Source organism: Taudactylus pleione, unplaced genomic scaffold (genome assembly GCF_031769625.1).
Source record: "Taudactylus pleione unplaced genomic scaffold, aTauple2 ptg000012l, whole genome shotgun sequence".
In the NCBI taxonomy this organism is placed as follows: domain Eukaryota; kingdom Metazoa; phylum Chordata; class Amphibia; order Anura; family Myobatrachidae; genus Taudactylus; species Taudactylus pleione.
Genome location: NW_028284415.1, coordinates 9,142,746 through 9,166,694, shown reverse-complemented (window position 1 = coordinate 9,166,694; position 23,949 = coordinate 9,142,746). Strand labels below are relative to the sequence as shown.

General features: G+C 46.5%; 1 protein-coding gene across 1 annotated transcript in view; it reads right to left on the bottom strand.

Moving 5' to 3' along the window:
- Positions 1 to 23,949, bottom strand: part of ELAC2 (elaC ribonuclease Z 2) — a 95,561-nt gene that overhangs the window by 6,412 nt on the left and 65,200 nt on the right. Inside the window, exons 17-20 of the mRNA XM_088468613.1 lie at positions 12,808 to 12,846; positions 12,614 to 12,723; positions 7,481 to 7,580; positions 7,267 to 7,387 (exon numbers count right to left, since the gene is read on the bottom strand). Coding sequence (XP_088324739.1) covers positions 7,267 to 7,387; positions 7,481 to 7,580; positions 12,614 to 12,723; positions 12,808 to 12,846 — 370 coding nt within the window. The remainder of the gene's footprint in view (positions 1 to 7,266; positions 7,388 to 7,480; positions 7,581 to 12,613; positions 12,724 to 12,807; positions 12,847 to 23,949) is intronic.

The window sequence follows — 23,949 nt, the reverse complement described above, 5'->3', positions numbered from 1 at the left end:
AACAGGGTCTGAAACTGGAAATGCTGTTTTAGTACGGCAAACCTGAGAAAACGTTTGTGAGCCGAAGTAATCGGAATATGCAGGTATGCATCCGAATATCCAGAGAGACTATAAAAATCCCCAGGTTACATAGCCAGTATAATTGATCGTAGGGTTTCCATCTTGAACCGAGGCACACTGAGGAATTTGTTCAGGGACTTGAGGTTGAGGATAGGTTGATATGAACTGTTCGGTTTTTGAACCAGAAAGAGGTTTGCATAACCCGTTCCTCTCTGGGGTAACGGGACAGGCACTATGACCCCTCCTTGGAGCATAGAACATACCACTTCCTGGATTGGGATGCCCTTGTCCTGGTTTGACTGGAGGCCTGTGCTGAAGAACTGATGGGGAGGACTTCTGCGAAAGGAGAGGGTGTATCCGTGAGAGACCACTTCTCTTACCCAAGTGTCTGTGGTGGTCTGACCCCAGCACTGGGCAAACTAAAGTCAGCCTCCCACCCTGGGGTCACCGTCCCGTCAGGCTGAGGGCTCATAGTTAGTCTTGGCAGCCGGACGTCTGGTACTCTAAGCCTGCTTCTTGGCGCCTGACGGTCTAGGGAAGGACTGAGCCTTAGGTTTGTCCTCAGGGCCGAGGTCCCAGACCTCGAAGGAGCAGGAGCCGAGGGGAAACAAGCAGATTTTGCACCTGCCAAAGTGTCCACAATTTTATCCAAATCCGGATCAAACAAGACTTGTTCGTTGGAAGGTAAACACTCCAGCCCTTTCTTAGATTCAGCATCCGCTCTCCAAGAGCGCAACCATAGGGAGCGACACGCTAAAATAGCCGCCACTGACATCCTGAAATGTGAACAGGCTGATGTCTAAAGCAGCCTCATTAATATAAGTAGCTGAATCCCTGAGATTGCCTACCAGCTCTACTTGCTCACTGGTAGCATCCAGGGGAAACAACGCCTCTTGAGAATCCACTCTGGCAACCAAGCAGATGGCCATGGCCGGCCTGGAGGCCCCTCCTGAAAGGGAATAAATGGACTTTAAGCATACTTCCCCTTTCCTGTCCGTAACATCTTTCAAAGAGGACATGGACAGCATGGGCAGAGTCGCACTCTTAACCAGGCGTGTCACATGCAAATCCACCTGAGGAGTAGTCTCCCATTTATTGAAAAAATCCCCCACAAAGGATAAGCGTGAGCCAGACGTCTTTGAGGCTGGAAGCGCTTCCCAGGAAATTTCCAAGTCTCCTCCAAATGATCCACTAGTTAATCAGACAGAGGAAATATGGCAGCGGTAACCTTTAATATCCTTGAAAAAGGCATGTTTGAACTTAGTTGCTGGAGGTTCCTCGTCCTCAATCACCATGGCCACACGTACCGCCCGTATTAGGCCGGAGACATATTTTTGACTTAGGGCTATTTCACACATGCCGGAGCAGGGACGGCACGGCACCGTCCTGCATAGTACTTTTTTCTGGCTATAACACGGCGACCGTGCCGTGACCTTGTCGTGTGAAAAGAGCCTGTCCTTTCCCTGCAGTACTATATTTCAGCTTTTTGCCGCCAGGTCAAAACCAGCATGTGTGAAATAGCTCTTAGGCTCTACATCCCGATGGGGGGGGGTTCAGTCAGACAAGACATTAATCTCACAGTCGTCCGACATCATGTCATCATCCTAATGAGTAGACTGAGATGACAGTGGTCTCTTGGCAGGCTGAAAAACGGTGATTCACCCTGTAAAATCTATGTCAGATTTTGCACCGTGGTAGACAGAGAATTTACCCAAATAGGCTCCGGAGAAACCTAAGGAGGTGCTGTCTGCTGAGGAAGGCCTTGCGCCACCATCATCTGCCGGGGAAACCCCTGTACGTGAGATGGGGCCAACACCTGCTGCGTGAACCCCAACTGGGGAAATGCAGGGGGAGCCGCCAAACATCCCACAATGGTTTGTAATGCCTGAGCAAAACAAGCTCAGGGAGGTTCCTGCGCAGAGGTAGAGACAGTAGGTGGACCCGAGAGGGCATAACATGTTGCGCATGTTAGCCCCCAGTAACCATATCCCCTTCCCCTATCCCTACCTTACATTTGGAGCAGGAAAGCAGGACAGGGGCAACAATTTGCACAGACTCCTCACTACCAGACATGGTAAGGATAGCGTGCACACTATGTGACCCACCACACAGAAACAAAGGTTGCAACTGTGAGGTAAATTCCCACCCTGACAGCACTGGTACCGTGAGGGTTGGTGAGAAGAGGAAGTATAGGGAAAGTAAAATGGCTGACAGAGAAAAGAAAGTACAGTCAGACAGTGCTAGCATAAGTCACACACAATGCAGAAGAATTCCACCTGCACTAATGGCCCTACCATCAACTACACAGTCTGGTAGGAATAGTGCTACATACACTGACCTTCTTGAGGAGAGGTATGCAGGGGGACCCAGGCACAGCACCACTGATGAGACCAGCCCTAGTGCCAGAGAAAATGGCCGCAGAAGAGCTCAGAGGAGGCGGACCCGGGGAAGGAGCGCTGTCACAGCCCACCAGACAGCGGGGGGAGTCTTCTGTAAGACAGGGAAGGCATCCCTGCTCTGGCCTGCAATTAACCCCTGGGACGCTGGAGCATTCCTGAAAACTCCAGCCGCGACATCCCTGGTGGTCTAGTGGAAGCGCAGGACTCAGTGCCTGGCTCCACTCGCGGCCGTCCCCAGAGAGCCCCCAACCCTGGGGACAAAATGGACTGCATCAGTGGGCACTCACCTCTTCCCTGAATCCCCGTCATGCCCGGCCACAGTCCAGGGATCCTCCGGGGTCCCTGCTAGCCGAGACCCCAGAAGCCCGCCGAGATCCCTGGATCAGTACTGGCATCTCGGCGCCGGCGGGGTGGTGGAGCAGCAGCACAGACGTCCGTTGGACTGTCCGCTACTGATGTAAATTTTAGTCATTCCAACATTTATGTGACATTTCCATTTAGGTCTCCAAGGTGGCAGTTATCCTATGAATGTGAAAATGTGGTATTTGTAATTAGGATAAATCTCTATCTGTATGCAATGGAATACTGGGGGTATAGAATGGAGAGGAGGAAGCGTGGGAATTTATTGGCAAAAGCTCAAGCTCCTCCCTCTCTATACCATGACTAACGGTCAGGGACTTGAGTCTTCTATAAAAGAGCCAACGGATAAAGCCAAGATTATAGTACAGGAGGCGAGAATCAGAATCTTACCAATGATAATTTTAAGAAAGCATGAACAAGAATAGAAATGCGAAAAAAAGCATAAAAAAGCAATGTGCCCTCCCACTGGATTCAGAGAAAAGGTTTTGGCTTAAGTACAAGATACAGTACCATTTTCTCATTCACCTTGTCCTAAACCGGCATTCAACGCAAAAGTAAGAAATCTGTAGAGTTCCATGAAGTTGTGCACCAAACGCCACGTGGCCACCTAACCACTGTTCAACAGGATTCAAAACTCCCTCACTGATCTCAAGTGACATTTTCTGGCTCCAATGTAAGTCAGCGAAGGAGCAGATTTATCCACCTGATAAAGGTCTGGTTAGAAGTTGGCCAGCCTCTTTTGTAAACATCTTGGAGGACCAACTGTTCATCCATCCTGTGCAATTCCTTGATCCTACAAACACAGATCACTATGTGCGAGCAATGTCCAGAGAGCAAATAGAACACTTCTGCCGGATGTTTATCCGGATGTTTAAGCCAAAATTAAAATGTCCTGATTCAGAAGGAACCTGGAAACCATTCTAGTCTGAAAAGACGACTTGAGGAGAATGCAGAATGTACTAGAAAAATGCCAACTAGAAGCCGATTGGTTTCTATGAGAAACTTCTGAACTCTTGGCTTGAAACATCTCCACCAATATTCTAAAAACAGACACTGTCCTCATCGTAGCTGAGGAAAGGAGGCCTACAAGAGAGGGGATGATTCAGAGTTAGACGCTATTTTGATATTTACACGGTTGGCCAATGGTTATGTATTTGTGCAAGAGCCGCACTACGCATGTGCAGATCTGGGTATGTGATGTCGCTCGCAGCGCCAAAAAAGCCGCAACATGATTGACAACAGGGGTGTGGGTCGGTTCAGTTTTCTGGGCGTGGCAAAGCTAGAGAATACATCCTGGGATGCAGCTTCACTGGACCCAGGAGTGTGATTTCACTGGACACTTTGAGGGTTACTCAGATGCCGGATGCTCACACAGTTGAACCGATGGCTGCGTCTTCAGACACAGCAGTGGCTCAGAGAAGCCGGCAGCTGGCGTCTTTTCAGTAAAGACGCCTCCTGCGGCTTTAGCATAATTTTGCACAGCTGCAGCATAGAAAGGCTGTGCTATAGCGTCCGCCTCTAAATCAGCTCCAGAGTCCCAAGTTCTGAAACTCGGAAAGGGAAATAGTCAACAGAAAAGTAGTTTTGCAGGTAAGGCACTAACTCCACTGAATCCAAAGTGTCGAAAGGAGGGTGCTGTAAGGCTGTCAGTATTAGACTGACACCCCAAAGAAACTGATATATAGCATCTACCAGAAACCACCACAGATTTCCTATGCTGGAACAGAAGCTTTCCATCATATAAAAATATCATTGCCCACAATCTACTGGAAGATCTTTGGCTGAAAGGATTATTCCCCGGGGTGAATATAGTGCCTGCATAAGAAATCTGCTGGCCAGTATCTTACCCCCCGGAATGATAACTGCTGCGATGGCTGAAACATTCTGCTTCACCCATTGCATGAGTTGCTCTCATGGCCAAGGCACTCTTGGTGACTCTATAGTAATTATGTACAGCTGTGGCACGACCCTACTGAATCACAAAATACTACACCCTCTGACTAGTGTTAAATAGCTTTCTGAGCTCCTCCAGAACGATGGACCCCCAAAGCCTTGCTTTGGAAAAATCAAATAACTGCACCTGTTGTCACAATAATTTTGTTTCAGATGACCTATACCTTGGTAGTCGCATCTATCAGCGGAGTAATATATGCACCTCTGAAAGCAGGCTGGCATGGTAATGGTAAAACTTGCTCCATTTAAAAATCAGCTCAATTTGGAAAAAATTAACAGAAAATAGAAGAAACTACAGAAACCATGTAGAACCTTAAAAATAAAATATTATAATAACTATCCAAATAGAATCACCTGGAAGGTGGAATTAATGGCAAGAATCTAAGTAAACATCCTTGGCCTTAAGCCAAATCAAAAGGCAGAGGCCAAAATGGAAAGAGAAATCTGAGGCGGCACTTTGGCTCCACATTTGGAACATGTACAGAGGTGTCCTCACTAACCTAGCGTTTTTGCATTATATGGTATTTGGTGCCTAGATGTCGCAGCACAGATATCCAATTTCTTACTTTCACACTTTTGCATCTTTTTCACTTTGCAGTCGCAAACCAACAGAGTTGCTGTGTAATGGGGACTTAGGATTTCTACTATTCGCACAATCGTGGCAGTGTAAATTCACATGATGCCATGTTTCAGGATGCATGGCATTGCTCAGAAGAAAGGCATGAGGTCAGGGACAGATATGACCAAGATTGGAGTCTTACAGGGTACATCAACCTTGTGCTTTTAAAGCATTAGTAGTATGAAAAAGATGCAAAGTAAACTATTGAGTACAAAAAGACGCATGTGTGTCTTGGTTGCCTATTTCATGAAACACCAAAACAGGCGTGATTTGAAGATCAGTGTAAGTGGACACATCTGTCTATACAAATCATTGCTGTGCATGGACACCATGACCATGCCCTGTTCCATATGGCGGTTACTGACCAAGGACTCCGTCTTGAGCCTGTCCGCACGCGGTTTGTATGCAAATTGGATCAAATTGATCTATTCTTCTGAGACAAGAAAGTATACCCAAAAAATTACTTCCTTTAGGGCAAAACAATGTTTTTGACTCCAGGAATACAAGAGAAAGAGTCGAGGTAGAAACTACAGGAGATTTAATAATAATCCCCCACTTAAAAGTAACTCTTATCAAGGTGACAATGGTTAAATTAACTACTCACTAGGGGACATCCCGGGTGGCAGCCTTCCAGTCATGCCAGCTGCTTCTGATAAGGTTTGGGAGCCGAACACTTCTAAAAGATTTTTCCTGCTGACCTCCATGAGGAGTGGAAAACTATACTCTGGGGCCTGAATCCATTTGCCTTGTCTGAGGGACTAAACAAGTGAACCCAAAGCCACTTGGTGTAGGAGCTTATACAGTTATAAACTAACTCTATTCTTGTGTGTATAGGTTAATCATCATCTAGATCTGGCCCTAAGAAACTCCTAGAGAGGAAACAAATATAGAGAATTGACTATGTAGATCTTTCAGGCCCCAAGCTTGAACACACGGTGTGTCGTTACTGCGGATGCTGAATAGGAGCCACTCTGAGCTCAGTATCCAGAGCAGTGTCTCTAAAGGTACCTAGATTCAACATGGATGTACTCAGCTAAAAAACAGCACCTCTGAACTGGGCCTCTGCATGCAAACAATCTACCAGTGCACAGACCAAAATCAGTCCAGGTTTACTAACCCAAACCAAAAGTTAAGATGTGTCTAAGGCTGAGGTGGGCAATAAGCGGCCCTCCAGCTGTTGTTGAACTACAAATCCCAGCATGACTTGCAATAGTTTTAGAATGGCAAAATAGCAAAACTGTGGCAGGGCATGATGGGTTGTGTAGTTCTACAATAGCTGGGGTGCCGATAATTGCCCACCCCTAGCTAAGGAATGATCCCACCACAAGAAAATCCAGACTTAAGGGCTCTTTCAACATAGCTAAACTTTCTGGAAATCACGTCTGTGTTCTTTGCAGGGGCAGAAAACACTGAGATTACCTCAGATACAGAAGAGGGAGGAGATTAAACAGTCTGAAGACATTTAAAAAGTACTAAGATAGTAATGGAGGCTTTAGTGAAGTTAGAGAAAAGGATTTAACTAAAGTCTAAAAAAAAAAAATCGCACTTTGCCTTCCATAATACCCTCTTAGTGCGATATACAGTGCATCTAGGTAAGCCAAAAAAGCTAGACAGGATGAAAGTTTTTTTTAATCATTTTATTCTAGATGTATAACTACGTTTCGGTTCCGAAGAACCTTCAAACTATGAAACATTATCGCTTGTCAGATTTTCTTCTTAGCAACATATACATACACACACACACACACACACACACACACACACACACTAGAATGCCACTAAATGGGAAGACAAAATGAGCAGAAAAAATTACCCCACCCACATAAAAAAAAGAAAAGAAAAACATAAAAATATACTCAAATCAATCTTACTTACCCATCTTAATGAGTGCATCACAAGGCATGGTGTCACCAGAAAATACCAGTTTCCAGCCAGATTTATGGACAATAGCACAACCAAAAGCGTTGTTACAATGCTTGACCAAACAGGTTTCAAACTAAGAGGAATAAAACAAACAGTCTTGAAATAAATGATTGCTTCTCAACTATATAGGCAAGTCTATGAATGTTTTTCACGTACCAAAACTTACCTTTTCCAGCTGGTAGGTCTTCAGAATGGAAGCAATGAGATCTTTAATATTGGGAGAGTCAACCTTTGAGTCTTCCATCAAAGCCCTTGATGGAATAAAGCTGAAACAGGACACAAAAAAGAATTAAGTATCAGATGTGCTAACAGCTTAAGGTTTAGCCTAAAAGTGGATGAATTGCTTAACCCAAGAATTTTGTATTATAAGTATGCTGTAGTGTTATATTGTTATCTTTTTTGTGGCTGTGATGTTCTGAAGCAACATCTTATATAGCAGTCAGCTGTTTCAGAAGATCCAAAATTCACAATTAATGGAGCGTACACACGGTCAGATTTGTCAGACTTGTCAGATTTGTCAGATGAACGATCGAACGATTAAACGATTTGAACGATTTTACCAAAGTTTTGAACGATTTGAACGATTGAACGATTTTTGACTGCATTAAAATGAATGGAATCGTCCAAGTCTGACTGCAAACCCATCAGATGTCAGATATCGTTATCTGACAAACGGGAACGCGCATCGTTGATCGTCCATCGTTCAGGCATGTCAGATATGAACGATTTTCCTTCAGATATGAACGACTGAACGATTTTTAAATCGTTATCGTCCATATCTGAAGAAAAAATCTGATCGTGTGTATGCACCATAAGTGACAATATAGTTTTAAAAAAATTGGATTTTTGTACTTACTGTTAAATCCTTTTCTCTGAATCCATCTGGTGGACACTGCTTACCATGGGTTGTCAGCGCAGTCCAAAGAAGCGGGCACTTATTAGACTACTATAACGTTAAGACAGAAGCTCCTCCCCTCGGTAATCACTAATCTACATTACAGATTAAAACTAGCCCAAAACCAAAACAAAACTGAGTACAAGGACAGGAACGCAGCGTCTCACAGATAAATTCAAAGGATTTAACAGAAAGTACAATAATCCCATTTTCACAGACATAAAACACCAGAGAGCTAGGAGAATAATAAAAAAATAAAAAAAGGGTTGAACCTGTAGGAACATGTAGTTGCCCAGTACAGCTAGACCACAGAAGAATCGTGCCACACAGTCCAAAAACAATCTGCCGTGGTAGAGCAGGCTGACCCACTTTCTGGAACCAGCCTACCCAAACCGGTAGAGGCTGGGATGATAACTGAGGAAACCCATCAAGCAACATACAGTGGCCCAACTAGTCAACCTCATACAGTAACAGACAACACAAGCAGAGAATTTGTGTGACGAACCAAGGCAGCACAAGCTAAATATCATACCATATCCACGATAGCCAAACCATCTTGGTTCCTGGAAGAGCCAAAAGACAAAACTGAAAGGAAAAAACTGAAGCCCAAAAGTTTCTAACTGCTAAAAGTAAGCCATCGAAAAAACAGACAGTACCAGAATAATATTCCACAGAGCACGGAAGGAACAAAAGGGGACTACCTCCAGTACTAGGGGTAACCGCCAGTAAAAGTAAAACCACAAAGGGCAGAACTGAGGCAGGACACTCCTGTCCCTCACACCACAATGCAAAAGTAAAGTATCCACACTCTAAGGTGTCTAGCTGAAATAGGGTTTCTTGAGTCCAACCTAGAACAAAGACATCTAGCATTCAATATATTGGCATTAACTGGCACGCCAAGAAAGCCAGGTGAAGACTATCAAAAGCCGCGGAATGGAGACTCCACACACTACCCCAGGATCACATTCTTGTGGAGTCCAGGTCACCATCGTCCAGTAGAAAGACACAGCCTAGGTCAAGAACTGTGCCACCGTATCCACCCTGGGCTCCTCACAGGTGGATGACATGCCACCGCTGGAGCATTGTCTTGGTGGATTACAACCAGGTAGCCCGCTAAAGACATGGCACCCAACAAAACGAGAATATGGACTTGAGAACCAGAATGTGTATAGAAAGAAGCCTCCTCTGGAGACCAGAACCATATAGATGGAGGAGCAAAATAACAGTGCCTTTAACGCAGAAGGCTTGCATTCGAGGCCACAATAATCCAGGACGAAGTGGCCGATACAGGTGTTGTCACAATGACCCAGAACAGAGCGGCCAAGGACCTGTACTGGAGATTCCACAGAAATCAGCCACTAGCACAGGAGCAGACAGCATGTGGCCATGGACAGAGCAGACAGGAGACTAGCTGATTATTGGACTTTACCAATCTGTCAGAAAATCTCACTGAAACACCCAAGAGTGGAACCTGGCCCACTGATTGGCTATGAAAGGGGAGAACTTCTTCCCAATCAACATCATACACAGCAATGCCAATGTACAACCAGGAACCCAAGCCTATAGAGATCAGACCCTGTAATCCAGAAGGAACACCTTCTGGATACTTGGGTAGATTAACAAACCCAGCAACAGCACGTGTTGAGTGGGTACGAGTGTGGATGTTGCGAAATTAAGGATCCAGCCACAATCTTCCGACAACTGAAATTTGAGGTATAACGTAACTGGGAAGTGAAGCCCAGCTGTATGAGGAAGTTCTCCAAAGAAGATATTATGGATATACATACCATGCACAACAAGACTACAGAACCAAATGGAAGATCTCTGAAAAGAAAATTTGTGGGACCAATGGCGAAACAGAGGAGTGAATAAAGCTCCTCCCAGAGAGGGGACCTGAAGATACTGACCTGGATATTCACGGAGGCTATGAATTCATAGACCTTAATATGGCAGATCACAAACCGTGAGGACACTATCCAGAGCCGATCCACCCATGGGCCTGGTGTGTTAAAGCTCTGAGAGTGGGGAGAAGATAAAATTGACTGGTCCAGTTTCCGTACAAGGAAGGCACATGACGGAAAAAACCCCTGGACCTCCGATCTGCTGGTACCGGCATCATTGCCCCATCTGCAAAGGAGAGAAGCTACGACCCTAACTAGGGCCACCCATCTATCCTCCTCTCTTAAAAGAATAGTGGAGAAAAAACACTCAGGGTGTGAGTTGCTAACAGAATCACATGCCCTAATTGCAGACATACAGTAAACTGGTCCACGAAGGACTTTATCTCCCTGTCCTCAAACTAGAACTGATAACTCTTCCATCTTGTCCCTGACAGGTGGGGATGTGCCCTGTAAGGCTGCGTACACACCTATAGATATATCTGTCTGGTGGGATGGAAAATCTAGTCCATATTTCAGTGTTTGGGAGCACATTTCTATTATTTGCTCCAATGCATTACCAGATTTTTCTTCCCACCAGACAGATATCTATAGGTGTGTACGAAGCCTTAGGCACTAGAAGGCCTACCAGATCAGGCAGCACTTACCCAGGGACTCAGTTTTCTTAGAGTGTCAGCCCCCTAGGAGCGCAGCTGAAAGCTCACCTGGTGGAGCTAGCCGTACAATACAAAAGCCTTGGAAGCCCACTTGGGCTCCCACCTGCTAGTACTCAGTCAACACAGATTGACTATGTAACATAAGATCGAGTACTGACTTCCTCATTCATGTGTTCGGTCATATTTTTCTGTCTACCCAGGTTAAAAGAGTAGAATGACATAATGTGACATAGAAAAGTCAGCACTCAATCTAATTTAGAGAAATAGTGACCTAACATATGAGAGAAAGAATAGTGTGACAGGATGTGTGAGCCAAGTAGACTTACCACGGAGCATGACAAAAGCTTAGCACTTATGCAAACAAAGTCATGACTTAACTACATAAATACAAGCTAAATTTTTTTTTTATGAGAACTCCATAAACAATACCCCATCTATAGTTAGAATAGTATGACAAAACCTGTGTGTAAAATATTTAAAACAGAGTATAATAAAATGGAGGGAGTAACTGACAAGCTTAAAAAGTCAGTAAACAAATCTACCACATAGGAAGGTGGTGAGATAGCACAGAAAAAAAAAAAACTTCTTGCCACTGTGTACTAACAACCATATGTTGCAGGGTCTAAACTGCAAAGACTAAAGTTGAAGAGCCACTAGTAAAACATCATCCATGGAGAATTATTATGGAAAACACTCCACCTGGTGGCAGCATAGAACAGCAGCAAGTCAATCACGGGTGAAAATTGGCTGCCAGAGGAAATTTGGCAGAGGACAGTTAGGAATACCACTTCCCCGTGGGTCTAAGCCAGACTGCAGGGATACAGCCGGGCACAACCAGTGTGTTGGTCCTGCACCGACCCTGGCATCCAAGTACCTACATCATGGTATAACACATGGGAGTTGGGAGGGTATGGGACAGCTGCTAGCCCCATTTCAATCTCAGTGAGAAAGACAGGGCTGCACTACAGTACAGTTCTGGTCGCTGCTCCCAACGCATTGTCTCTGGTGTGGGCAGCAGGCATGGCGGTCAGTGGCTGTAAACTGGAGGTGCTCAGTTACCAAAAGCAGCAGATTCTAAGACACCCCTCCACCTGAAGCCAGATAATACAGGTTAGGCACGGTGGAGGGGGCACAGATGAGCACCTCTGTCTCTCACTCAAGAGTTCTCAGAGAACTCTGCAAATTGCTAAATAAAAGAAAAGTAATGCTGCTTTTGCAGCCCACAGAAAAAGCACCCACTCCTGTGAGGCACAAAAGTAAAACTGAAGCCCCATGGCAGCTCTGGCCACTGGGAAACTCACATAAAAACCAAAACATTTTTTACTCCCTAGTCTGCACTTTATTCTGCCCTATGACGATTGATTTTTCGTATTCTTGCTACATATGGTGAGAAAAACAGTTGAGAGCGGTTCGCATTACTGCTTCACAGTGCTGAGGTCAGGAGTTCAATTTCTGACCAATGTCCTATGTGGAGTTTGTATGTTCTACTCTTGTTTGCATTGGTGTCCTCTAGGTTCTCCGGTTTCCTCCCACAATCCAAAAACATGATGTAGGTTAAATTGGATTCTGACAAAATAGAACCATAGTGTATATGTGTATCCATGTGATAGAGAATAGAGACTGTATGCTCCACTGGGACAGGGACTGATATGAGTGACTGACTGAAAGTAGCTCTGTAAAGCTCTGTATAAGATGTGGGAGCTATATAATTAACGGTTAATAAATATTGGCAAACTGTGATTGTGAATGTCGACTGGTATTTCAACGCACATACCTATATCTAAGCTGCAAATGTAAAGACAGAATATAAAAAGCCTAAGCACAGACAATGTGCACTGTAGGGAGCTTACTTGATGCTATGAAGAAACTCTTGGCAGTTGTTGTTGTATTGATATAACCAGGACATCAAAGTTGTTGGTCCAATAACCAGTAAAGGACTGAATGGCTTCCCCAGTGATATCTGATGTAAAACATAACATTAAACACATTGTGGCACCAAACAAAAAAATAACTAGATAATAGTGCATTACACTTGTACACTTACCAGTGCCCTTTCTCTTTCCAATACTATGCGGATGAGGCCCTGAATGGAAGCCAGAGACAGAATATCATCAGGTGTAATATAAGATAGAAAGCTCCTCATACAGATAAGATGTTTGGTACTTAAGGTACTGTAAATCCATTTCTTTAAATTAATCTGGAGGACGCTGCTAACTCTGGTGTATAGAGGTTTATGAAGTAGCACTAATACTGAACTACAAATGTATTTATTTGTACTCAAGCTCCTCACTTTTCCCTTCGTCTAAGCTGCTTAGATTTTAATTAACCACTTAACTGGCTAATATCTCCAAAAATGTCGCCAAAACTGTTGATATGATAATAAAAACATTGTAAATAATAAATATTTAAAACTTGTCCGGTATAATTTTTCAACACATATGCAGATTTGGTAACAGACAGACAAGCACGGTTATAAAGCTATAATTTACATTATTTAATAATTTAAAAAAATAATGAGAGTTATGGTAGAACTTACCTCTCTTACGCTCTTTCTTCGAAGCCCATAGAAGCCAGGTGCGTCAGGGCGGGTGCCCTGTGGACTTTGAAGAAAGAGTTAACAAAAGGTAAATGTTACCATAACTCATTTTCTTCTTCAGGGTCCATAGGTCTCCACAGGGAGACATTGGGGATGTCCCAAAGCAGCGTTTCAAGAGCAGGAACACTCCTGCGCTGATAGAAGAACCCTACGCCTGAAGGAAGAATCCTGAGAGGCAAATGTATCATAGGCATAAAACCTAAGAAAGGTGTGGACAGAAGACCAGGTGGCCATCTTGCATAGCTGTTCAGCTGAGGCGCCGCGCCGGGTTGCCCACGAGGGACCCACAGAGCGAGTAGAATGAGCAGAGACTGTAGTCGACACAGGAAGGCCCATCTGCATGTAAGCCTGTGAGATAGTCATGCGAATCCATCTGGCCAGAGTATGTTTGTTAGCTGGCCATCCCTCTTGTGGAATCCATATAGGACAAAGAGGGAGTCAGATTTCCTTATGGAAGTAGTACGGTCCATGTAGAACTTTAGAACACGGACCACATCCAAAAATGCCTCACCTGCTGAGAGGTCTAGTGAATTAAAGGGCGGAACCACAATTTCTGCATTCAGGTGGAAGATAGAAACCACCTTGGGAAGGAAGCCTGGGCGTGTTCGAAGAACAACCCTATCCTGATGAAATATCAAAAATAGGGCATGAAAGCGCCTCTCAATCAGATACCCTACGGGCAGATGCTATAGCCAGAACAAAGTCTTCGCAGTGAGCCATTTGATATCCACCGATTCCAGAGGTTCAAAAGGAGGTTTCTAAAATGCTTTGAGCACCACTGACATATCCCATGGAGCCACAGAAACAGAGATCACAGGTGCACAACTCCAAATTACTGATTATATATAAATACATTATGCAATAAAATTTTGCAATAAATAGAGGTTTTTAGCATAATCATGGCCAAGGTTATGGGCCTACCCACCATATCCAGGTAACCTCTAGGGTTCAAATCCAGAGTGCAGGACACCCCTAAACCACCTCAGCTGAGCCACCCCAGGGCATTTCTCTAATGACAAAAGTGAATAATAGTCTCAACAGGTAGCACCTCCCATTATATATATATTCAGGGTGTGCAGTCCAGGACCCTTTCTTATAAAATCCCATGGAGCCACAGGAGGGACAAAGGGAGGTTGTATCTGTAGAACACCTTGCATGAAGGTGTGGACATCCGGTATAGAAGTAATCTTGCACTGAAACCATATAGACAAAGCAGAAACATGCAGTTTGAGAGATCCAGTCCAGCCTGAAGAAAGGGAAGAAGAAACTTTAAAGACCTGAGGGTCATGGTTTTGTGGAGTACACCATTGGAAATATGAATGCCAAATTCTGTGGTAAATCCTGGCTGAGGCCGGTTTACGTGCTTTCAGCATGGTCTGGACCACAGAGTTGGAGAATCCCTTAGCCATTAGGAGGGATCTCTCAAGAGCCAAGCTGTTAAAAGACAGACGGGCTAGGTCCAGATGTACACATGGACCCTGAGACTACAGGTCTACACGTAGAGGAAGTTGAAGAGTAACGTCTAGAGAGAGTCTTCGAAGTTCCTAGTACGAATGACGTCTGGGCCAAGCTGAAGCTATTAACAGGACGGTGCCTCCCTCCTGCCTGAATTTCTGAAGCACTCGAGGAAGCAGGGCTATTGGAGGGAAGAGATATGCTAACTGGAATGTCCATGTCACAGACAAGGCGCATCGGGGTCCTTTGTTCATGCTCCGTAAACTGGAAGTTTGTTGTTGTGTCTTGGGGCCATGAGATCCACTTCTGGAAGACCCCATTTGTCCACCAGAAGCTGAAAGACTTCTGGATGTAGAGACGATTCTCCTGCAGGGAAACAATCGGGAAGCGTACGGTCGAAATCCCGACTGCTGGCTTCCCGACTGTCTAATACCGGCAAGGTACAAATGACAGGCGTCGAAATCCCGACGCCTGTCATTAGACCTATGCCGGGAGCCCAACACCCGACTCCGCGGAGGAGGGAGGGGTTCGGTTAGGGGCTCCCGGGGGGAACTTAGGGTTAGGCACCCCGGCCGGCGGTAAATCATACGGATTCCCTCCTGCATGCACATCGTGACGGCTGAGGAAATCCGGTTCCCAATTGAGAATCCCCAGGATGCGGGATGGGACACTTCTGTCATTGCCGATTGACTTCGAGTGCCCCCTTGATGATTTAGGTAGGCCACAGCCGTGGCATTGTCGGACTGTACTTGTACTGGCCTGTTTTTCAGAATATTCTGAGCCAGAGTGAGAGCTCTGTATATGGCTCGAAGTTCCAGGATGTTGATTGGCAACATTGCCTCGACTGGGGACCATCGGCCCTGGAAGGAGTATTGGCCGATTACTGCGCCCCTTCCTCGGAGGCTTGCGTCCATGGTGATGAGAGCTCAGTCCGGGATCCAAAAGGGACAACCCTGGCTCAAATGGGGAGTCTGTAGCCACCAGGCTAGGGACAGGCGAAACTGTGGGATTTGACCAGATTTGGTAGCCCGTTCCACCTGGAGAGGATCAGGTATTGTAGGGGCCTGGAATGAAACTGGGCGAACTCCACCACATCAAAGGTGGACACCATTGATCCCAAGGCCTGCATTGCAGAGTGAATAGACACTCTGATTGTGAAGCAGTCTGCATAGTATATACTGTATTGCTGAAATCTTGTTTGCGTCAGGAAGATTCTCTGAAAAATCGAGAGAGGGGAGCTTGCCAACAGCCAAAGATCGTCCAGGCATGGGAGTAGTCTGATCCCTTAATGACGGAGAGGCCGCCATAACTGCCATGATTTTGCTAAAGATACAAAGGGCCGTTGAGAGGCCAAACAGCAGAGCCTGAAATTGGTAATGTTGCTGTAGTATAGTATAATGTTGCGGTTGATGAGAAGGCGCTATAGGTACATGTAGGTAAGCGTCCTGAATGTCCAGGGATACCATAAAATTTCCAGGCTCCATAGTTAGGATAATAGAATGGAGAGCTTCCATACGAAACTTGGGCACCCTGATAAATTGGTTCAGAGATTTGAAATTGAGGAAAGGCCAATGAGACCCATTGGGCTTCTGAACTAAGAAAAGGGTAGAATAATAGCCCTTGTCCCATTGTGAGGAGGGGACCAGAATTTATACTCCCGAATTCAGTAAGGACTGAATGGCTTTGTGGAGTAGCAGGGCCTTGGTCGAGTCCAATGGAGGTCCTGTGCAAAAGAACTATTGGTGGGGTCGGCTCAGGAAGGAGATGGCGTATCCGTGGGAGACCAATTCTCTTACCCAGGTATCTGACATGGTTTGATGCCAAACCTGGGCGAATTGAAGTAGTCGGCCTCCCACCCTGGGAGCCCCCAAGGAGAGGCCCGCCCAGTCAGGCCGCAAGCTTGTCCGCAGACTTGGCATGTGGACGTCTAAGTAGCCAAGGTCAGTTTGGCCCTAGGCTTGGAGGCCTTGGCTGATGTCTGTTGCCGTGGAAAGAACAGACTCTTGGCTTTGCCTTGCGGGCGAAAGGAACGAAAGGATGACTTCCTAGGTTTTGTATTATAACTAGAAGGCAGGAACGCCAGCTAGGAAGCTACCAAAGTAGTCACAATTTTACCTAGCTCTTGAACAAATAGGATGTCTCCCGAATAAGGGAGACTCCTGAGCCGGTGTTGGGAGTCTGAATCTGCTTTCCAGGAACGGAGCTAAATAATAAGGCAGATATCCTGGAGGCCATATCCATAGCTTCCAATTTAGTGCAATCAATAGCTGGGAGAGGGTAAAAGTAACTAAACAGTTTTGGAATTTTAAACCTTTTACCAGGCATATTTCATGTTTCACTCATGTGATCAGATAGCTGGTCTGATAGAGGGAACTCCGGGAAAACTACCCTTTGTCGTTTAAAAAGTATTATTTTTCTTAGGAGCGGTACCGTAATTTTTTCCACCATCTGTGAAAAGGCCGTCCAGGGTGGCACCTGAGGGAGAGACACCGGGCTGAGGGACGTGGGGCTGTGTAACAATTAGTGAAAAGCCCATCCTAAATTAAGTCCTCTGGGGCTAAGCCCGCTGAGCAGGAGTTACAGGACAACAGAATAGGGGCAGGATCCTGAGGCTGCTTGTTATTCTTTCCTCTGCCAGCCATAGTAATGATACAGTGCAGTGCAGTATGTGAAATATGGCACAATGCAGTGTGCAGTCGCACTATATATGACCCAATATAATATGCAACAGCGCTATATATGGCATCATGTAATATGCAACAGCTCTATATATGGCACAATGTAATGTGCAACAGTGCAATATATTGAACAATATAGTGTGCAATTACACTACTGGTGGCCCCCCTGGAGCGACAGCGCTATATATGGCACAAGGTAGAGTGCAATAGCGCAACATACGACACAAGGGAGCGTGCAACCAAGTTCAATATGGCACAATGTAGTGTGCAACAAGGTACGACATATGTGATAGCCCTCACAAGTGTGAGGTACAATGATCCTCTATACCAGGGGAGGGGAACCTTTTTTCTGCCAAGGGCCATTTTGATATATATAACATTATTCGTGGGCCCAGTGCAGGCCATGCCCCCTCCGTGTGATGTCACACGGGGACGGGGCCACAATCGCCAGTGATTACAGCAATGCCTGGAGCATCCTGTGGTTCCACCTCCATGCTCTATACCTTAGTTTAGTGGTTCTCAAACTCATTCCTCAGGACCCCACACAGGTCACGTTTTCCAGGTCACCCAGCAGGTGCACAGGTGTAGTCATTACTTACTGACACATTTTAAAAGATCCACAGGTGGAGCCAATTATTTCACTTGTGATTCTGTGAGGAGACCTGGAAAACATGCACTGCTTGGGGTCATGAGGACCGAGTTTGAGGACCTGTGCCTTAGTATGATAGAGTATAGCAGAAGAAAGGTATAGTTATAACGGGCAGTATAGAAAAATGGAGATTAGCACTAGCACAAGTCACATACAAATCAGAAAAGAACATTACATGTCTGCAATAGGCACTATTATCAACTACACAGACCGCAGTGACTGGTAGGGTATAGCTCTGTATAAGCTGGCCCTTGGGAGAGGTATACAGGGAGACTGGTCCCAGCGATTCCCGGAGACTGCTTGCCTAAAATGGCAAGAGCGCGTCCCTGAGGGGGCGGAGCAGCTCAGTGATCACCAAGACTGTAGTGGAATGGCACCCTGAGCTGGGGGAGGGATTGCAGGGAGAGCGCATAATCCCCTGGAATTTATTTACCCATCTTCCCACTGTATGCCAAAAAGCTTGAAACACACAGAAATGCATGTTAAATTATTACATAGATTGTACCGGACACCCACTAGGCGACCAAGGCCTGTATTCAATTTGAAGCGAAAAGCCGAGATACGTGAAAAAGTATTGCCGATCGCAACTTTTCGCCAGGTGGAAACTTCTCTCCGTATTCAATTGCAAACACTTTCCGCGTACGCAAAAACGCAATGCAATGTAATAGGCAAAAGATTCGCCTCTGAATAGGTGGAGAAAAAAAAAAAGTGCAAAATCGCTATTTTGGGATGCAAAGGTGGGGAAACCACTCAGCACCCTTGGAACAGCCCCCAAAGGATAACTGCGTAAGAAAAAAAAAAAAGTGAGGAACTCCCCCAAAAAACAGGATTTTGGTACTTAGTTAAATCCATTTCTCCGATTCCACAGGGGACACTGGAGCTTCATGACAGTGGGGTATAGACGGTGGTAGAGTAGAGCCCTGGCACATTAAAAATCTAAAAGTGTGACTAGCTCCTCCCCCTCTATGCCCCACCAGCCCCAGTTTTAAGAACTGAGCCCAAGAGGAGACGGAGGACAGACAGGACGACAGAGAAGGAGAACAGGACAAAGAATACTCAGTTCAACATACCAACTCACTGCAGGAATATAATAGTCACACAATTATAACAGACCAAAAACTGCAACAGAAGTGAAGCAGAACTAAGAATTGGTAAGCAGGTAAGAAGCACTGGGCGGGAGAAATGGATTTAACGGTAAGTACCAAAATCCTGTTTTCTCCTTCATCCACTAGGGGACACTGGAGCTTCATGACAGTGGGGACATCCCAAAGCTACCCTCCTAGGGGGTAGAGTGCGGAACAACCTGCAACACACTGCGACCAAAACTAGAAGCAGATGCCGCAAAAGTATCAAACTTGTAGAAACGTACAAAAGGTATGTACCGAAGACCACGTAGCTGCCCTACAAAGCTGAGACACCCCTACGTGCCGCCCAAGAAGTACCCACAGAGTGCGTAGAGTGCGCGGAGATGGATACAGGCGGAGGCTGAGCAGAAGCAACATAAGCCTGACGAATGGCCAGACGAATCCACCTGGACAAAGTCTGCTTAGATGCTTGCTAGCCACTCCTATTGGAGTCAAAGGACGAACAAGGCCTCCGATTTACGTAGACCTTCAGTACGGGCCACATAAATTCTAAGTGCCCTTACCACATCCAGGGAGTGAGAACTCCCAGAAGAATCCAACAAGGCCGGCACCACAATCGGCTGATTCAGGTGAAAAGCCGAGACCACCTTAGGCAAAAAGGAAGAAAGTGTGCGCAGTCCCGCCCGATTATAGTGAAAAACTAAGTAAGGGGAACGGCAGGACAAGGCTCCAAGTTCCGACACTCGCCTAGCCGAAGCTAGGGCCAATAAAAGGACCAACTTCCAAGTTAAATATTTCAAATCCACGTCCTTCAATGGCTCAAACGTGGATGACTGCAAGAAGGATAAGACAAGGTTCAGGTCCCACGGAGCCGTGGGAGGCACAAAAGGTGGCTGAACCCTAAGCACCCCTTGGAAAAAAGGTTTGTACTTCCGGAATCAGAGCCAAGTGACGCTGGAAAAAATATGGAAAGAGCAGAAATCTGCATTTTAAGCGATCCCAGTCGTAATCCTGCGTCAAGCCCCTTTTTGAGAAAAAGACGACGATACGGCAAATGAAAGGAAGAAGTGGAATACCCACAACTTTCCGACCCGGAGATATAAGTCTTCCAAATGCGATAATGCGCAGCTGTAACTGGCTTCAGAGCTCTAAGCATGGTTGGAATGACCGCCCTCAGAACACCCTGGTGTCTTAGGATGGCGGTCTCAACAGCCACGCCGTCAAACGAAGCAGACTTAAATTCGGGTATACGAACGGGCCCTGCTGCAGAAGATCTGACCGCAGTGGAAGGAGCCAAGTTTTGTCTACTAGAAGGAGTAGGAGATCTGAATACAAAGTTCGACGAGGCCAATCCGGAGCCACTAGGATGACTGTGGACAACTCGCGTTTGCTCCGCTTGAGAACCCGAGGAAGAAATGGAAAAGGTGGAAACAGGTAGACAAGGCTGTACGGCCAAGGAATCAGTAAAGCATCCGCTCCCACCGCTGCTGGATCCCTGGTCCTTGAGCAGTATAGGGGTAGCTGTCGATTTGACCGGGACGCCATTAGATTGATCTGTGGTCTCCCCCATCGGTGAATTAGTTGAAGGAAGACCTCGGGGTGCAGAGACCACTCCCCGGGGTGAAGATCTTGACGACTGAGGTAGTCCGTTTCCCAGTTGTCGACTCCCGGAATAAAGACTGCGGAGATGGCCTCGACGTGTCTTTCGGCCCACTGAAGAATGCAGCTGACCTCTCATTGCCTGACGACTGCGAGTTCCTCCTTGTCGATTTATGTATGCCAGAAGGCCTTGTAGTAGAGGAGCAGCCTGTATTAAGGTCCTGTAGACTGCCCGCAGTTCGAGAATGCTGATCGGTAAGAGGGATTCTTGCCGCGACCAACGCCCCTGGAAGTGACTGTCCAAGACCACAGCTCTCCATCCGCGTAGGCTGGTATCTGTGGTGACCAGAGTCCAATTTCAAATTCCGAAGCGTCGACCCGCTATCAGATGGTCCGTCCGGAGCCACCAGAGTTAGGCTATGCGGGACTAAGGAGACAGACGCACCAGCCGATGCATCTGTAGGTGTGACCCTGACCATTGAGACAGAAGATCCAATTGAAAAGTTCTGGTGTGAAATCTGCCAAATTGGATGGCCTCAAAGGAGGCCACCATCTTCCCCAGGAAGCGAATGCAAAGATGCACCGACACTAGTCTGGGTCTGAGCACCGAACGAACCAGCTCCTGAATGGCTATGGCCTTGTCCATAGGCAGAAAGATCCGAAGTAGGGTTGTATCCAGAATCATACCCAGGAATTGAATTTTCTGCGACGGTATCAACTGAGACTTCTGGAAGTTGACAATCCAGCCGTGTTGTATGAGAATCTGATGCGTAAGACACATGGCGCAGAGGGACTTCTGCCGATGGAGCCTTGATAAGCAAGTCGTCCAGGTACGGGACAATCGTTACCCCTTGAGAGCGGTTGAGTCACCATTACGGCCATCACCTTGGTGAATACTCTGGGAGCAGACGAGAGACCCAATGGCAGGGCCTGAAACTGGTAGTGAGTCTCCCTGATGGCAAATCTGAGGAAAGCCTGGTGCGGCTCCCAAATCGGAACATGCAGATAGGCGTCCTTGATGTCTAATGACACCAAAAACTCTCCGGCTTCTAGTCCCGCAATCATAGAGTGAAGGGACTCCATCTTGAACCTGTGAAAGGAGAGATACTGGTTCAAGGACTTGAGATTTAGAATGGGTCTGACTGACCCATCTGGCTTCGGAACCACAAAAAGGTTTGAGTAAAACACCTGGTTTCTATGTGCCAACGGCACCAGAACCAGAACTTCGGCTAGCAGAAGTCTGTCGATCGCCTAACGCAAAACTAGATGTTTCAAAGGATCGACAGGGAACCCTGTTGTGAAAAATCGCACTGGAAGAGTGAAGGCAAACTCGATCTTGTATCCATAAGATACCAGATTCCGGACCCACTTGTCGGAACAAGTCTGCCTCCAAGCCTTGGAGAAGCGCTGGAGACGAGCACCCACCTTGGAATCCCCGAGGTGAGCTGGAAGCCCGTCAAGCCACAGGTTTATCTGCTGGCTTGGGATCCGAACGGCGGGCACTGGCCATCTGACGTCTTCTGGCGCGACCTCCTCAACCTGCTGAAGATTAACCTCGAGGTCGACATTGAATTCTCGCTGGAGCATAAAAGGAGCAAAAAGAAGGCCCTTTAAACGAGCGACGTGAAGGGGGTGCTGACGTAGGTAGGAAAGTACTCTTGCCTCCCGTGGCCAGCGAAATCCACTTGTACAACTCTAGACCAAATAAAATATCGCCTGTGAAGGGAAGAGCTTCCACGGCTCTTTTAGACTCAGAGTCCGCCTGCCAAGCACGAAGCCAAAGTGCTCGGCGAGCAGCGACGGCCGAGGCAGAGATTCTAGCTCCTACCTGGCCGATGTCTCTGGAGGCGTCTCCCAAGTATACTGCAGACTCCTGAATATGCTCCGCCAAGATAATCAGATCAGTCCACGGAGTGTTTGACTTTAAACCTTCCATCACTGTTCCGCCCACTTCTCCACTGCCTTGTTGACCCAAGAACCAACAAAGGCCGGTCTGAGAAGTGCACCTGCGGCAGTATAAATGGATTTTAACGTAGTTTCAAATTTTCGCTCTGAGCTTTCCCTTCAACGTAGTAGCTCCTGGGACTGGAAGTGTGGTCTTCTTCGATAGACGAGACACTGAAGAATGCACAGTTACTTCTGGTTCCTGCGAAGCAGTCTCTACATCAGATTCATCTAGCATCTCCCCTTCCTCCTGAGAATAGTGATTTGCCTAAGAATCCTCATCCGACTGGAGAACAGTTGGAAGTGTCCTCTTTTTGGACGGCCGACTTACCGCGGCCTCAGGAGTCTTAGACGTAGAACCCACAACCTGGGTAAGGCTATTCACAGAGTGGGCTAGTTCATGAGCCCACGCTGGTTGTGTATCAAAAAAGGAAGGGTGAGAGGTACCAGGACTATCTCTGGCAGCCTCCCGTTCCCTACGTGAAGCGGCTAATTCTGATGTAAGCTGTGCCATGACACCTGCCAAATTATCTATTAAGGAGGGCGTGACAGTATGTGCTGTGTTCGCACTATCCGCCCCACAAGCCTCGTACAGGGACGACCCATTAGTTTGAGCCTGGGTAAGTTTCTTTTTGAACCTAGTGCAGGCATACAGTTTTTGTGAAGCAACCTTGTCTGTGGCCTTGGAAGACATTCTCACAGACAGGCCACACTCACAGCCACACACAGTTCAGACAATGTGCAAACAGAGGCAGTTGGAGCCATAGAAGGGGAGGAGCAGAATTTCAATGATAATGCTAGTTGTTAATAGAGTGGAAAAACTCACTAAATACAGTACTAAAATCAGATGGGGAGGAGCAGAATTTCAATAATAATTCTACTCAATAATAGAGTGGAAAATCCCACTAATAGGGAGAAAATTCCCACCTATTCAATTTTAAAGGTGAAAAAACAGTTGGGCAGGAATTTATATAAACCCCACTGCAGACTCACGGTCCCTGGGCTTCACCCGGAGCGTCCTAGCAGAAGATGGGGCCGCTCCTTGTGAGCAGACTCAGCAGAGCGCACCAATATGCACAAGGAGGCGGCACATGGCTTGGATAGATTTAAGCTCTGCCCCCTATCTCCGGTATGCCGACCAAAGCGGCCATGCCGGAGAACAAGCTGGCGCCGATGTATT